Source organism: Rana temporaria, chromosome 2 (assembly GCF_905171775.1).
Source record: "Rana temporaria chromosome 2, aRanTem1.1, whole genome shotgun sequence".
Taxonomy (NCBI): Eukaryota; Metazoa; Chordata; class Amphibia; order Anura; family Ranidae; genus Rana; species Rana temporaria.
In genome coordinates this window covers 269,353,862-269,371,932 of record NC_053490.1, presented here as the reverse complement: position 1 = coordinate 269,371,932, position 18,071 = coordinate 269,353,862, and the positions used below count along the sequence as shown (strand labels likewise).

The 18,071-nt window shown below is 41.4% G+C and overlaps 1 protein-coding gene across 1 annotated transcript in view; it reads left to right on the top strand.

Moving 5' to 3' along the window:
* Window positions 1-2,526: 2,526 nt before the first annotated feature.
* The window catches only part of LOC120928272, a 53,812-nt gene continuing 38,267 nt past the window's right edge, over window positions 2,527-18,071 (top strand). The window contains exons 1-2 of the mRNA XM_040339372.1: window positions 2,527-2,560; window positions 13,745-13,852. Of these exons, the coding sequence (XP_040195306.1) occupies window positions 2,527-2,560; window positions 13,745-13,852 (142 nt within the window). The remainder of the gene's footprint in view (window positions 2,561-13,744; window positions 13,853-18,071) is intronic.

Sequence of the window (18,071 nt, the reverse complement as noted above, 5' to 3'; positions counted from 1 at the left end):
TTGAATTTTTTTTAAATTTTTTATTTTTTCCGGCGCAAGTCTTTTTTTCACGTCGCGATTCACAAAACGTTGGGGCGTCGTAATTTCGCGCAAAGTACATCGGGAATTTTGCGTCGGGAGCATGCACAGTACGTCCGGCGCGGGAGCGCGCCTAATTTAAATGGTACCTGCCCCATTTGAATTGGCCCGCCTTGCGCCGGACGGATTTAGGATACACCGCCGCAAATTTCCAGGTAAGTGCTTTGTGGATCGGGCACTTAGACAGAAAATTTGCGGCGGTGTAACCTAAATCGGTTACGTTACACTGCACCCGGGCTAAGTGAATCTGGCCCAAAGTTACTAGAGGAAAAGAGCAAGCAACACAAAGAAATTCCTTAACACTTAGCAATAAAGCTATCTTAAGACCCCATTCACACCTAGGCGTTTTTACGCCTGTAGCGCTACGCCGCTGCCGCCAGAGGGCTGAAAACAGATGTCCCTCTATGGAGATGGTTCACATCTCCACGCCGAACGCCGGACGCCTGTCGCCTGCCGCGTGAAAAAAGGTCCCGGACCTTTTTTTCAGGCGTCTTCGAGCGTTCGGCTAGGAGATGGCAATCATCTCCATAGAGGGGGTCATCTTGGGGCACATCTAGGCGGACAATACCGGCGTTTTGTCGCCGCAAATCGCGGTACAAAACGCCGCTATTTTTACCGCGATTTGCGGCGACAAAACGCCGCGATTTCGTCCGCCTAGATGTGAATGCAGCCTAAGTGAGACATCAAGGCTATGGGTAAAAGTAAACTTGTATATTATTTATTTAGAAAGATGGTTGATAAGGCAAATGTAAACCAACAATAATTATGATTACACAATCCAGCATACTGAGTAGCTAAAAGGTGTAATGACACCAAATTAGCATAATCAGTATGAGTTCCACCCAGAGTACCCAAAAGGCAGTGAACAGATCTTATTTAACAAAACCAGAGGTATACTGCCAGCATGTGCTAATAATGACTGTGCTAGGCCTAGAATGTTTGGGTGAACAAAAGCAGTATAAACTTTCCAAAGACAAAAAGGGGTGGGGCCAATAAACTTAGCAAATGGGGCAGTCTCTAAGATGTATTTTCTGCTGGCTAACATTGGGGCCCTTAGATGACTGTTGGTGCACTGGAGGTAGTCTTTATAATCTGCAGGCAGTGAGAGATGCAGTTTAAACAACATTTGTGAGCCAAGGGGTGAACGGCAAATCTGAAATATGACTGCACCCTGAGATTGCAATAACAAGATGTAAACTCAAGTGGCAAGAACATCAACTGGCGGCATCCGAATATGAGGTGAATGCTAATGGTGTCCTGTCCTCAGTGGTCTGTCTGTTATTAGTAAGAGAGATGGGCTGACAGCCCGCTCACCAACTCCTGGCCGAGGCTGTAAAGTTTTGTGGTGGATGGGGCACCCTCTTAAGTTGATTCCAGTGTGGCAGTGAATTGACTGACAGTTCAGCTGGTCTGTCAGATGCACTGGTCTCTCAGAAGCAGCCTGAGTGTGCGAACAGAACAAGTAGCAATTATGACCCCTGCAATTTCAGGCCTACTCCCAGGTTCCCTTGTGCCTCATTCCAACAGGTCTGGAATGCTCGGATCCCATAGCAACAAAAGCACAGGCTTTTTCCAGGCAAAGAATATAAAGCCCTCCAGGCTCCTCCTGCAACACACAGGTCATTGGGATTTGTAGTTTAGTGAGACAGTCATTTCATTAAATGTGAACTGCCTTGAAGTACATCTCCCAGGATTCCAGGTGTTCTGCATTCAAATCTACAGGCTTGAGATGACTTTTCTGTCCCCCCCTGCTGAACAGTGCAGCAACACTAACAACTCAGTAAAATGTGCAGAAAGGCAAATACGTTTCTGTTTTATCACAGTAACGTGATAGTTTGCGCTTTTGATTTTTTTAAGATGTGCAAAGAGAGATCACACAAACACTTGTAGATAAAATATAATAAGAATACTTAGGTATATATGCCTTTCCCGCCCGCTTCTTTGCAGCTTGGCACAATGATCAAACCAGGCGCTTGTATTAAGCAGCCCTAGGAGGATACTACCTTATTCCAGTTTTAACTGTAGTATATACAGGACTATTGTGTAAGTAACAACCAGTATTTAACTCTGCAAAAGTAGTTTAAGGAAAATAACACATCCTTGAACAGCTTGGTAATGACATTCCTATAGTATGAAGTCAGCTAAGGTAACCATCATTATATGTTCTTGTATGACTCGGTAACCAGGTTTTGGAGGCATTCATATACATTAGTGAGCCACAATCAATGAAAAAGTAATTTCTCCATCTATTTCAAAGCAAGATTTTTGTCTGTAGTCCAGTACTTGGCTACACTGAAAACAACACGCAGCTGCAAAATGGTGACAAACTATGATACCTAATATTTCATAGGTGACACTTTGAAAATCTTTACAGCTTATCAATTTAGAATTTACTGTAAATAATGGCCCTACATGTAAAAAAGAAGAAAAAACTACTGTGCTGACAGTATGGATATGGCACGGCTGGATAAACCAGAGATGGGTAGGTCACAGTCTGCTGCCCTTCTAAGTCAGGTCCTGAGTATACCTAATACACAAAAAAAATATAAACACGAGAGGGTGCCTTCATCTAAGTGTAAACCATTTTAGTAAAAGAAAGAACAAATAAAATGATGCACTCACTGCATGTGAGCTTAGATCAGCATATCTCTAATGTGGAGAATTAAGTCATCTGTGGAGCAGCTAAAACATGTAGAGTTTGAAAAGAAAGCAGCTGTTTCAAGGTGCATAGATCAGCAGGCAAGCAGCTGGTGCTGTGCAGTGGTCGGCCAGGAAGCTAGTGGTAGAAGGAGAGGGAGTGCTGTCGAGACTGCAGGTGGAACGTAAGCTCTCACTGCCGGTTCGGCCTCCGCTTTTGGGAAAAATGCTTCCTTGGCTGGAATTAGCTCAGCTCTGGGATTGTACGATGATGAGGTCACTATGTCATGGGGCATGGCTACGCATTTCGGGGCAATGAAACCGCCCCTTTATCTAACCAATGTTGCCACGCTGCCCTGATGTAGTGGTCAAGAGGTGGCGGTTTACCTGGAAACCATGGCTGCCAGGCAGTGAGAGCTTGCGTTCCACCTCCAGCCTTGACAGGGCTTCCTCTCCTTCTACCAGAAGCTTCCCGGCAGAACGCTGCACAACACCAGCTGCTTGTCTGCTAATCTCTGCACCTTGAAAAAGCTGCTTTCCTGCAGACCGCTGCATGTTTGAGCTACTCCATTGATGACTGTCATGCAGTGAGTGCATAATAAGGGGAGGTGCCCCTTTTTGTTTTAATTTTTTGGCCCTAGACATTCCTTTTACTCCATCACGTGTGCCAATGCAAAATTGGTGCTTACATATCTGTGCTTGCTGTATGCATATGTTTCTGTTTGAATGTTCGTGCATGTGGTGGTGGTTTTACATTTTCGTTTTATTTTTAAATTGACTCTGCTGTGCACAGGTTTAGGCGGGTGGGAAAATGCTGTAAATTAAGAATGCTTTCAGAAGTAGAAGTGTTAATAGTTTAATTTTATCAATTAACAAAATCGAAAGTAAATGAACAGAAGAGGAATCAAAATCAAATCAATATTTGGTGTGACCACCATTTACCTGCAACAGGCTCTGTCTAAATTTTTATCCCCACATGTGGAGAGTGTCTTTATTGATCTGGATGGAGATTGGTGTGTATAAGCGATTCTTCAATAACATCTAATAAGGCAATATTTGTCAGACACAAGAGTGAATGGCAACAGCATCTGGTGAGCTTTATTCTTAAGGGAGTGGAATTGGCACACATCACTTTGGTGAAGGATTTTGTTTCACTATCTTTTCATCGCTTTAAGTTGGACTGTATTATCATATTGATTTGCATATGTTGGACCATATATTTTTTGTATATGCTATATGGACACTTTTTATTGTGCATGATGTTTTATGTTGATCATTTCACAATGCTAATATTTAGGAGATTTGTAGATTAACCACTTGCCATCCACCCACTATCAAATGACGGATGGACAGTGCGGCTCTCATTCTGGGTGGAGTCATGAGACGCACACCCGAATGGCTGATGCGGCTCTTTAACCATGTGATCAGCTTAGTCCAATCACAGCCAGTCACATGTAAATACAGGAAGTGCTGGTAATCTGCTCTCATTGTCTCATACTGACAGAGTGTGCAGTGAGGAGAGCCGATCAGCAGCATCTCCTCGCAGGGGAGAACAGGGCATGTAATCAGGGTACTGATCATCAGTGCCCTGATTACAGTAAAACCCCAGAAGTGCTACCAATCAATGCCCATGAGTGCCACCAATAAATGCCCATGAGTTCCACCAATCAGTGCCCATGAGTGCCCATCAGTGACAAAAATCAGTGCCCATCAGTGACACAAATCAGTGCCAATTACTGGTGCCAGTCAGTGCTGTCTTTTATTCCCCATCAGTGCCTGTTCATCAGTGCTGCCCATCAATTCCCATCAGTTCTGCCCATCAGTGTCCATCAATGCCACCCATCATGCTGACATATATACAGGTGTGGGGGAGGGGTGACATATATACAGGTGTAAGGGGGGAGGGGTGACATATATACAGGTGTGAGGGGGGACTGACATATATACAGGAGTGAGGGGTAACATATACAAGAGTGAGGGGGGACTGACATATATACAGGAGTGAGGGGTGACATATATACAAGAGTGAGGGGGGCTGACATATATACAGGTGTGAGGAGGGCAGACATATATACAGGATTGGGGGGGTTGAGTGTGTACAGGTGGGCTGGCCGGTGTGCGGATTTGGTGGGATGGACCATGGGCAAGCCCCAAGGAATGTTTCTGGTCAGGCTCAGCCCTAAAGCTGTGTAAGGGGCCCAAAAATTCTGATGGCTGCCCTGCTCATCAGTGCCGCATATCTGTGCCCATCAGTGCGGCATAATAGTGCCTCCTCATCAGTGCCACCAAATCAGTGCCCATAAGTGCTGCCTCATCAGTGCCCATAAGTGCCACCTCATCAGTGCCCGTAAGTGCCACCTCATCTGTGCCCATCAGTGCAGCCTATCAGTGCCCATCTGTGCCGCCTCCTCAGCGGACATCAGTGAAGGAGTAAAATTACTTATTTACTGACAGAAACTAAGAAAAAAGTTTTTTGCCCCATATGTTCTGTCTTTTTTCTTTTATAAAAAATAAAACCAGCAGTGATTAAATACCAGCAAAAGAAAGGTCTATTTGTGTGAAGAAAATTATAAAAAAAATTGTTTGGGTACAGTGTAGCATGATCGCGCAATTGTCATTTAAAGTGCGACAGCGCTGAAAAATGGCCTGGGCAGGAAGGGTGGTGTTAATTAGTGGAGTACTGTGGAAGTATTTGTCTCTTTTTTACATGTAGATATATATTATGAAAAAGGGAGCTTTTTTTACTTCCATATATGTATATGTATTGATTACTTTGGCCCGGATTCAGGTAACACTTACGCCGACGTATCTACAGATACACCGCGTAAGTGTCAATGTGCGCCGTCGTATCTATGCGCCTATTTCCTAATGCAAGATACGCCTGAAATGTGGCTTTGTCCAACCGACGTAAGTTCCCTACGCCGTCGTATCTTGGGCGCATATTTACGCTGGCCGCAAGGGGCGCTTCCATTGAATTACGCGTTGAATGTGTAAATGACCGAGATACGCCGATTCACGAACGTACTTGCGCCCGTCGCAGTAATATACACCGTTTACGTAAGGCGTACGTCCGGCGTAAAGTTATTCCACCTATAGGAGGCACATCCCATGCAAAGGTATGGACGACGGAACAGCCGTTGTATTTTACATCGTTTACATAGTAGTATGTGAATGGGGCTGGGCGTAGGTTACGTTCACGTCGTAGGCATTGGGCCATCGTATCTTAGGGAGTATCTTCGACGTGATTCTGAGCATGCGCGCGCATGCGTCGTTCGTTCGGACCATCATTTGCATGGGGTCACGGTTCATTCAAATGGATCACGGCCACCGTCCACCTACTTTGAATTAGGTGGGCTTACACCAAATAATTTACGTTATGTTGGCGCAACGTAGGGAGCGAGTGCTTTGTGAATACTGTTCTTGCCTCTCTATGTTACGTCGGCGTATCGCATATGAGATGCGCTACGCCGGCTGAAAGATGCGCGGCTCTACGAGAATCCGGCCCTATGTGTGCAAGTTTGATCCAGTAACCAAGACTATTTAAATAGCACAAGCGCTACTGTACTTTGTGATACCTCACCAGAGCTATGAGCAGGCAGTAGAAGATTCTGAAACTCAGCTGACATTAAAATGAAATAGTTTTCAAGTTTTCATCCTTACAGCAATCAGAATCAGCATGAACAATCAGTATAAGTATGAATCCATTAGACTGCATTTACATAACATAAGCAGTTATTTTCTGTGAAGGAAATTAATTTACTTATTTATATTGTCAGAGGTTAAAAGGGGCTTCAGGATTAATCCTCTTGCTGGGGAGAAATTTTTTAATGGGCTCTGTGGAATTGCTCAGTATTCTGGTCTGTGGTGATAGCTTTGCTGGGGAACAATTGAGCATTTGTGGTTGACTGTTGTTGAGCTGGGGCTTGTTTATACAATCGCTCTAGTAGCTCATTATAGTTTATCATACTTTTAAGTGCTTATAATAACATTGAAATCAAGAAAATTATAATGTTAATGCTAAACACTTTTATGCTCTTTGGTATTTTTTATTATATTCAAATGCTTAAAATTCAGAGTACAAGTATATAAAATATTCATTTATCTAACTTGCAGCAGTGAATAAGGTTGAAGCGAGGGTCAGCATCATCAACTGCATAGTACACAATCTTGGTAGTTCTTCATAAATTTGTATTTATGAATCCACTCTGTAATTTTTAATGGAAGGGATGGTTTTCATCATGTTAAAAGAATAAGATCTCCACAAAGTTTACTAAAGTGTATTGTATATACAGTATTCTAATGATTATTAAAGAAGTTTTGTAGTTTTTTTTTTTTCAGAATTAAAATAATGTGATTAATGTATTTAAGTTAAGGGCTCCATAAATTGTCTGCACTAAATAAATAATAAGGAATTATATATAGTTACACAGTTTATAAGGTTAAAAAAATAAACAGGGTCCATCCAGTTCAACCTGTGTGTGTGTATGTGTGTATGGATGTGCATGTGATATTTATTTTCTAACAGTTACGATAGAGCGACTAGGTTTACATCTGGTGACTGATCTGCATTACAATAAAGAAAAGATATACCTGTGCTCAAATCCCAATAGCTTGTACATCTATTTGAACTATCAGGTGTTAAAGGGGTGTGACCACATATTAACACTGCAAATTCAGGATGGACCTTCTGAACACTGCTACACCCTTCCCATCAAACCATGCAATGAAAAAAAAGGGATATTTAGTTCACATATATTGCAATACATGTTTAACCGGTTCCTGACCGGCTCACACAGATTTACTGCAGCACAGTGGCTCTCCTGGGTGAAATCCTGTACATATACAGGTTTTCCTTTAAGAGCCTCCAGAAGGCGCACGCGTGCCCGCTGCACGGTGGCGGACCTGATGTGCTTGGCCGGTGGTCGCGATCGCCACTGGCCACGCTCGATCGCGTTGCACAAGAGCCAGCACGGGGGAATCCCTGTCCTGTCAGAGGAGAGGAGACAGATCGTGTGTTCCTACTAAGTAGGAACAACAATAAGCTGCAGAGGTGATCAAATACTACCAAAAGAAAGCTCTATTTGTGGGGAAAAAAAGGACATACATTTTATTTTAGTACAGCATTGCACGACGTGCAATTGTCAGTAAAAATAATGCAGTGCTGTGTCGCAAAAAATTGCCTGGTCATGCAGAGGGTAAAACCTTCCGGGGCTGAAGTGGTTACTCTACATAATCAATCAATCCTTATAGCTAAGGTCATCTAACCCTCTTAATATTTTGATGCCCTTAGCTGAACTCCTACTAATTTAACATCTTTCCTGAGCATTGGTGACCAAAACTGAAGTGCAAATTCAATAGTAAGCTGAACCAAAGTTTTTGTAAAAGGGTAGAATTATTGATTTATCTCTTGAATATATGACCTTTTTAAGGTCATATGACTAAGCATTAGTTGTTAATGCGAAACGCGTCAGCTGTCTATCCCACTGTATGCTGTTGTGTGCTGTGCATTTTTTCCTTTTTACAATAAAGAGCACGTCTTTTTTCAACAAGACTTTTTGTAGTGCGGCTGTCCATCCATTCTCCCACCTGCTTAATATGACCTTTTTAATGCTTGATAGTATTTTCTAGCTTTGTTAGTTGTGGCTTGACACTGCAAACTATTGCTAAGTTTGTGATCTACAAGCACCACCGAATCTTTTTTCATCACTTATTATCCCAGAGGAGCCCCTCCTAATGTATAGTTTCCATGTGTATGGCACCCATACCTTTAGATTTCTTAATACTGAACCTCATCTGCCATATAGCTGCCCAACCCCCTATTTTGTCAAGGTCTTCCTGTAAAGATGGTATATTCTGTGCATAATTTGGTGCCACCCACAAACACTGAAACTGAGCTCTTGATTCCAACCTCTATCATTAATAAACAAACTAGAGGATTGGCCCAAAAGACAGAACCCTGAGGCACACCACTCACATCTTTAGACTGTTAAGAGAATGAGTCAATTATCACTACTCTCTGGACCTGTTCATGTAAGGCCGCGTACAGACGAGCAAACATGTACGATGAAACCGGTCCGCCAGACCGTTTTCACCGTACATGTCTGCCCGGGGATTTCTGTATGATGGCTGTACTCACCATCATACAGAAATCCGCGCGTAAACAATATACGGGGCGTGGCCGCGCCGTCGCGGCGACGATGACGTGGGGACGTGGGCGGCCCTGCCAGTTCAATGCTTCCACGCATGCGAGGGATGGCGGGCGCTCGGACATGTACGGTAGGTCTGTACAGACGAACGAACTTGTCCGAGCGGACAGGATTCCAGCGGGCTGTTTCTAAACAAGTTTGGAAATATTTGCCCGCTGGAAAAAGGCCCGGCGGGCAAATGTACGCTTGAATCCTGTCCGCTCGGGCCTACACACGACCGAACATGTCTGCTGAAACTGGCCCGCGGACCAGTTTCAGCAGACATGTTCGGTCGTGTGTACGGGGCCTAACTGAAATGAGTTTTCCTGTACTCCTGAGTATTTTTTTTCCCCTTTCTTTTACCACTTCTTCTTCCCTTTCCATTCTCCATTTTTACATTTCCCATTCCTATCAGAATGTATAATGGTGGTTCTACCCACTCAATCACCCTCAAATTATGTCATCTTTGGATATAGCAAATTATATTTAAAAAGGGCATATTTTTTTTCCTGTTAACTAGTATAGACCTATAAGTATTGTTGCTGTATCATGTAGAAACGTTACATGTGAATCACTGGTATCCACTGGATTAATCTGCATGTAAGCATTGTACTATAGCCACTGTACACTTTTATCCTTCAGAAAAATAAAAAATGCAAAAAACAAAAGCTAACTCTAAGGTCCCATTCACACTTGCAACTGAGACTGTGTGCGATTAAATGCGAGAAACTCAGTGGGGACTCTCTGCGATTAGTTGCTGGCAGATGCCACAGCTATTTGCTGCTGCTCGCTTGTAATCACTCATGGAGCGATTACCTGTGAATGATCAACCCTAAATGCAGACTGTTTGCATCCAGAGTTGATGATTTGCAGGTAACCAATCAATGACCATTTACTACATGCTATAAATAGCAAGTGTGAATGGGGTTTAAAAGGTTGTCCTCAATGCCTTGCATTCATTTAGCATAAATCGCAATATAAATACCTTATTCAACATTTTTTCTTGCGGTCTTGTGATTGCAAAGCCCTAGCTCATCTGTGTAAATGTACAGGGCCAACAATGGGATTGAATTACTTAGAGCCAGTGTCCAAAGCTCTAGCTGTTGTTGGCAGGGGGAAAAGCTTTACAGTGAGATGACCGCACAGAAAAAAAGTTGTAAAAAGTTATTTACATTGTGATTAGCACTAAAATGTATGTAGGGCAATGGAAAGGGAACATTTTACATTTTGGCTTTTTGTAATAACCTTTTTTTTTAGATTTTCAAAAGAACATTCATATGAACTTTTGTTAGAATATTCTAGGGACATTTGTAAGCTTGACAAATGTTGTTTAAAAATATTTTAAGAATTGATTTTAAAATGAATGGGCTTTCCCAAACAAAAAACACATAGGGGCAGATCCACATACATCTGCGCCGGGCGTGGCGTATGTAAGATACGCTACGCCGCTGTAACTTACTTTGCTTTGGTTTGAATCCCCAATGAATTTGCGCTGTAAGTTACGGCGGCGTAGTGTATCTCTCGCGGCGTAAGGGCGCGGAATTCAAATGGATCTAATGGGGCGTGTTTTATGTTAATACGTCGTGGCCCGACGTAAACAACGTTTTTATGGAACTGCGCATGCGCCGTCCCTGGGGGTAACCCAGTGCGCATGCTCGAAATTAAACCGGAACCCGCCAATGCTTACGACGGTGACGTCATTCTACGCAAATTCCTATTCGCGAACGACTTACGCAAACAACGTAAAAAATTCAAAATTGTACGCGGGAAGGACGGCCATACTTAGCATTGAGTACACCTCAGTATAGCAGCTTTAACCATACGCCGGAAAAAGCCAAACGCAAACAACGGAAAAAAAAGATGTACGCCTGTCGGATCTAGCCGAGATGCCGTCGTATCTTGTTTTGAGGATTCAAAACAAAGATACGACGCGGGAATTTTTTTAAATTACGCCGGCATATCAATAGATACACCGGCGTAATTTCTTTGTGGATCTACCCCATACTCTTTTAGACATTTGTTTGTTCAAGAAAAAATATTCATCCTGCTCTTTTGAATTTTCTCGTCAAAAGCAAACATTCCTTTGACCTCACTAACAATTGCAATATCTTATCAAAGCAAAACAATTGGGGTAAAATTCTACTAGATAGACATGTGCAGAACAGAAAAATGTGTTTCTTTTCAGATATACTTATGTTACTAATTTCGTTTTGGAGTTCGTTTGGATTTGTTTCGGAGTTCGCTTAGTTTCATTTAGTTTTCATTAAATTTCGAATTGTTTATTAATTTTCTAACGAATTCCACATTTTCAGAATGATTCGAATTCGGATTGGTCAAAAAAGATCGATCAATTTGAATTCTATGTGAAGAATAGTTGCTTGTTAGTCAACAGACAAGTAAGCCAGCCGCTGCTTCTATAATAATCGATGGCTCATCAGTTGTCAGCGTGCTTCCCCACTGATAGCTCAAATGTACACAAAACAATGCTGGCAATAGAAAATTCTGGGAAAAAACATCCAAAATGAAGGCAAGGAAAGGGGGGAGGGAGTGAGTGCCCCCCATCCTGAACCATACCAGGCCACCTTCCCACAACATAGGGGGTGCTTTGGGGAAGGGGGGGCGATATGGCACTGTGTCGCTTTAGTTGACAATTGCATGGTCGTGCAACGGTGTACCAAGATAAAATTGATGTCCTTTTTCCCCACAAATAGAGCTTTACATATATTGGTGGCATTTGATCACCTCTGCAGGGTAAATATTTTGCGCTATAAACAAAAGAAGAGCAACAATTTTGAAAAAATAAAATGTACTTTCTGCTTAAAAACATTTCCAAAAAAATAAAATGTATTCATCAATTTAGGTCAATTTTTATTCTGCTACATATTTCTGGTAAAAAATCCCAATAAGCATAAACTGGGTGATTTGCCCAAAAGTTGCTGCATCTAAAAAATAGGGGATATTTTTATTTATTTTACTTCAATTTTTTTTTACTAGTAATGGCGGAGATCAGCGAACTTATAGCGTGATAGCGAAATTGCAGCAAACAAATTGGACACCTAACTGACACTTTTGACACTTTTTTTGGGAACCAGTGATATTATAGTATAGTATAGTTATTGTACTAATGACACTGGCAAGGAAAGGGTTAACATCAGGGGTGATCAAGGGGTTAATTGTGTTCCCTCACTGTGTGTTCTAACTGCATATCAGAAAGACAGGATCTATGTGATCTCCCCTGTCAGATTGGAGATTTGCCTTGTTTACACAGGCAGATCCCCTTTCTGTGACTGCAGGGAATGATCGTGGGTGGCTGGCGGTCATCGAGTCCACCGGACCCACTCATTGGCTCCCCCGCTGGCCAATGGGAGCGCCCACAGATCACCATGTATGAGCACGACCCACCCGCAGACCCCACATGGAGACAAGGTGATTTGAGGCAAGGGGATGTGCCCTGGTATGAATCAAGAGGTGGGGAGCTCACCCTTCCCCCCCTTTCCTGGCCTGCCAGGCTGTATGCTTGGATAAAGGTCTGGTATGGATTTTGGTGGGATCCTGCACTGTTTTTTTTTTTTTATTATTTTGGCATTCCCCTTAGAGTACATACCAGACACAAATGGCCTGGTATGGATTGGGGGGGACCCCATGCTGTTTTTATCAGGATCGTTTATTGCCAGCATTGTTTTGTTTACATTTCAGCTGTCAGTGGGGAAGCCCGCTGACAGCTGATGAGTCATCGATTGTTAAGGACGGGGGGCAGCTGACTTCCTAGCCCGCTGCTTAACAACCAGCTATTATTCACACAGAATTCAAATGGGTCGATCATTTTTCGACCGATTCGAATTAGAATCTTTCAGAAAATTTGGAATTCAAAACACATTTTGACAAATTTCAAATATATTTGTTACTATTTCATTTGGCGATTCGGATACATCGGACTCCCTGAATAACCAAAAATTTTTCTGAATTTTCATTTGGACTGAAACAAATTGCACATGTCTACTGGTGTATAGCCATCTTTAGGTGCTCCCAGGATCACCCATTCATATTTATATATTATTCCTGAAATAAATCTTGCATTCTGAAGCATGTGAGATCAGAATATGGTATTCCAAGGGAAACAAAGTAGCACTAAATGCTTGGCAAGAGGTCAAAGGCCTGGTCAAAATAAATGTAAAATTAAAATTAACATACATTCTGAAATTTTACTGAGTTTAACAAAGTGTTTTCTAAACAGAGGAGTTTCTCAAAATGTATTAATACTTTAAAAATTTGGAGTGAGATCTAGAGCCTTTAATAGTTTAATATGTAATTCAAACCTCAATAATGTCATTTAAATCACTAACTCCACCTTTGAACTTAGCCTTTCTTAATTGCTTTTCCAAAAGAAGCAAGATCCATTATCTCCGCACATCCCACTTATTAAAAAAGAAATACAGGCGATTTTCAGGTGAAGAATTGAGTACAGAAATGAAAAGTCCAGGTCAACTAAATATATGACTTCTGTAGTTAGAACTCCATCCCAACACACATTCTGATGCATACAGTCCAATAAGGAAATTTTAATTAACATTAATCAAGTATATACACTGGAAAGTGCTAATGGGACCTGTATATGTTATTTTAAAAAGTGGAATAAGGTGTTTAAAACTTTGATAAAGATCAAATACATTTTATTAAGTGTGATTTGTACTTATTTATACATTTGTGCATAAGAATATACAAGAATCTCTCAATTATATGTGTTAAAATTACTTGAAATAAAGTTATAGTTGTTTTCCTGTTTATACTGAATAATACCGTTACTATTGGAATTGCTTAGCCTGTCTTTTTGCTTTGTTTTTCAGATAAATTTGAATTTGATTCCATAGATCTCTCAAATAATATCAGTCATACAAAAAGCAGAGAAAAGCCTTTCATTTTAATTAAGGTGCTTTATCTCGGTAAAGAAAAAGGTGCGTCCCTTTTAAAAAAAAAAACATAGTGTATTCACTTACACAAAGATTAATAGTCTGAGATTCACTTGGGCTTTATTTTAAAACAAACTGCTGTATGGTCTTGGCCACCATGATGCAGCTCAGTTTCAGGGTCTTGCCAATCTTCTTATAGCCTAGGCCATCATTATGTAGAGCAACAATTCTTTTTTTCAGATCCTCAGAGAGTTCTATGACATGAGGTGCCATGTTGAACTTCCAGTGACCAGTATAAGAGAGTGAGAGCAGAAGGGGTCACCCTGCTTCTTTTATTATTGAAAGATACTTTTCTGGCTGAAAGTGAACCGAAACTCAAAACATAGCCTTGCAAGAAATGATGATGTTGTAGATTGTCCTATATTTTAGTTAAATACATTGACAAGACATTGTAACACTAACGAGTCACATGACACCGGGGAGGGAAAATGGCTAATTGGACCCAATTTGGACATTTTCACTTAGGGGTGTGTTCACTTTTGTTGCCAGTGGTTTAGACATTAATGGCTGTGTGTTGAGTTATTATATATATATATATATATAATATATATAATATATATAATATATATATATATATATATATATATATATATATATATATATATATATATATAATATAATATAATATAATATAATATAATATATATAATATATAATATATATATTCTTATATGAATTGTAATTGCATTTTATTAGTGAAAGATACTTTTCTGGCTTAAAGTTAACTGGAACTCGAAACATAGCTTCGCAAGAAATTATGATGTTGCACATTGGGCTAGATTCAGGTAGGGGGACGTAAGTTTGTGCGGGCGTAGCGTATTTACGCTACCCCACCGCACTCTAGAGAGGCAAGTGCAGTATTCACAAAGCACTTGCTCCGTAAGTTGCGGCGGCGTAGCGTAAATCTGCCGGCGTAAGCGTGCCGAATTCAAATTGTCAAGAGGTGGGCGTGTTTTATGTAGATAAAACATGACCCCACGTAAATGACGTTTCTCACGAACGGCGCATGTGCCGTCCCTGAACGTATCCCAGTGCGCATGCTCCTAATCACGTCGCAAATAGTCAATGCTTTCGACGTGAATGTAATTTACGCAAAGCCCTATTCGCGAACGACTTACGCAAACGACATGAACGAGGCAAAATTCGGCGCTGGCCCGACATCCATACTTAACATTGGCTATGCAGGAGTAACGTTACGCCGGAAAAAGCCTTACGCAAATGACGTAAAAAAATCCGCCGGGCGCACGTACATTTCTGTATCGGCGTATCCAGCTCATTTGCATATTCTACGCTGAAATCAAAGGAAGCGCCACCTAATGGCCATCGTAAATATGCACCCTAAGATACGACAGCGTAGGAGACTTACACCGCTCGTATCTTAGCCTAATTTAGGCGTATCTGGTTTCCAGAATACGCTTAAATTTACGACGGCGTAGATTCAGAGCTACGACGGCATATCTACTGATACGCCGGTGTAACTGTCTCTGAATCTAGCCCATTGTATATGTCAATAAGAGAGCAACCTGAGTTTCATTGGGATGTGGTGGTAGGCAAAATTAATCTATACTGTAGCTTTTAAAGCGTTACTAAAGGATTTTTTTTTTTAAATAACAAACATGTCATACTTACCTCCACTGTGCAGTTCGTTTTGCACTGAGTGGCCCCGATCATGTCTTCTGGGGTCCCTCGGTGGCTGTCTCTGGTCCTCCCCGCAATTAGTCACCGCATGGTGGTGACTAATTGCCTCACTGGATGTGATTGACAGCAGCGCCAGCCAATGGCTGCACTGCTCTCAATCCATCCGCTCTAGCCAATCAGTGGCCAGGCTGAGCGGCGAAGAGGATCGCGGGACCACGCGCGGGACTTTCGAGGGGTCAGGTAAGTATAAGGGGGGCTCGGGGGCGGCAGTATCAGATGTTTTTTCACCTTAATGCATAAATTGCATTAAGGTGAAAAAACATTTTCAACTCCTTTAACATTTGACAGGGTGCCTGTGGATCAGGGAACTAGGGTTGCAAAATGTCCCTATGTTGCAATTCTTTCCACTAAATGCAAGGCTCACCACTAGACAGCAGTATGGGATCTATGTTTCCTTTCTCAGACATAAGATGGCCACCCAGATTTCAGTAGAACTTCTATCAGACACAGGCTCTGGAGTCATGTGTATAGGACAAGTCTGTCCCTTGCAAAGTTCCCCTTGCACTAGAGGTAAACAACAACAGTCATGTGACTGCTTTGCCTATCTTTGGAAAAAAAAATGATTATGTGATCTAGGATCACTGCCTTACTCCTTTACCCTGGTACAATGTCCCTCCCAGCTTAACAGAGGCTGCACCTGCCTACACCCACAAAATGTTAGATATATTTTAAGAATTCATTTTAGTAGATAGATTAAAGTAAACCTCAGAAAATAAAAACCTTAAACCTACCACTCCACTATAATGTAGTCAGTTTTTGTTATGTATACAAACACCCCAGCCTATTGCTGTTGTAGCTCAATTTTCTTCCTACACAGCTGGGGTTGGGGGTAGCTTTAGGCCAGGGGTGTGAATACCACTTTTCTGTAATGGGTTTGGGGTTTTAATAGCCTGGCAAATGTTAAGTTTTAAGGTTCATCTTTGAGGGATAGAGAGTTTAAAGGAAACATATACTGAAAGAAGTATGAAAGCTGCCCTTGCTGATTTCATTGGCTGCCATGTTGACCCAGTGGCTTCAGTACCTTGCATTTCAGGAGTTCTGACTTCAATCTGACTTTACGCAATACCTTATCTTAGCCAGTAAGTATTAAAGTCAGAGACAATCAATATAAACATTAAAAGCGTTGGTGCCTCAGGACCAAAACCTAACATATCGGGTGATCAAGCTCCATTTTGCAATATTAAAAGCTCAATCACACTATGTGCAGTGACCTGCGTATTTATGCACTGGATAAATATAGGTCACCATTATGGCACATAGAAAACAATTGTTTTATATGTGCACCGTTCACACCACAATGGTTGTGTGATGTGCTGTGTGGTACAGTGCCAAAAAATGCACCATGTCTGCATTTTTCCACAGCACACTAGGTGGTACCGCATATCATGGTGCCCACATTGTAAAATGCTGAATTTTGCCATCAACCAAGCCTAATGCCCCGTACACACCATCACTTTATGTGATGAAAAAAAATGACGTTTTTAAAAACGTCACTTTAATTGACCGTGTGTGGGGGAAAACGTCGTTTTATGTCTTCTAAAAAACGACCAAAAAAAATTGAAGCATGCTTCAATTTTATGTGTCGTTTTTCAAAACGTCAACTTTTACTTCACAGAAATTGACCGTGTGTAGTAAAAAACGTCGTTTAAAACGACGTTTTTTCATCCACGCATGCCCAGAAGCTACTTATGAAGCAAGCTTCAATGGAAAAAGTGGTGAGAACGTAACCTCGCTTTGCTAGAGCATTGTGAGAAAAACGATGGTGTGTAGGCAACTTCGTCTTTGAAAATTGAAGTTTCAAAAACGTAATTTTTTACTTCACAGAAAATGTCGTTTTTTTTCATCACATAAAGTGATGGTGTGTACGGGGCATTAGTGTTAGCCCCACAGCTGGACAGACTCTCTTTGGCTGTCCATCAACACTGGGTCCATCTGAAAGCTACTAAACATTTCCAAATGTGTGAATGCAGTAGGATTATCACAACCAAATGGTTAGACTCAATACCCCAATCCACAGCCATTTAAGAAAAACAAAATTCGAAGTGTATTTCCACTTTTTGAACTCAAATTTGAGAAAACCCCACTATCTTTGGTTTGTATTTTCATTCACATAGCATACCAACATTTTTAAAATAAATAAATACATCTGTTAATTAAGATCTGCCTGTACAGGACAGATTGGGTTATTTATGGCAAACACAGCTGTCCATCCCCTTTATAGATAAAAATATCTGGTAGGATTTTGAAGTGCTGGAATTTCCAGAACAGAAAATTTTAGAAATGAAAGCTGCAGTTTTAGAATGTGTAACACATACTATATGGTAGGTATCCTAATTATGTTACAAATACATGGAAATACATTCTAAGGCCCAGATTCTCAAAGGACTTACGACGGCGTTGCGCAATGTACACCGTCGTAAGTCCGAATGAGAGCCGTCGTATCTATGCGGCTGATTCTTAGAACAGCGTTGTGTTTTACGTTGTTTGCGTAAGTCGTCCGTGAATG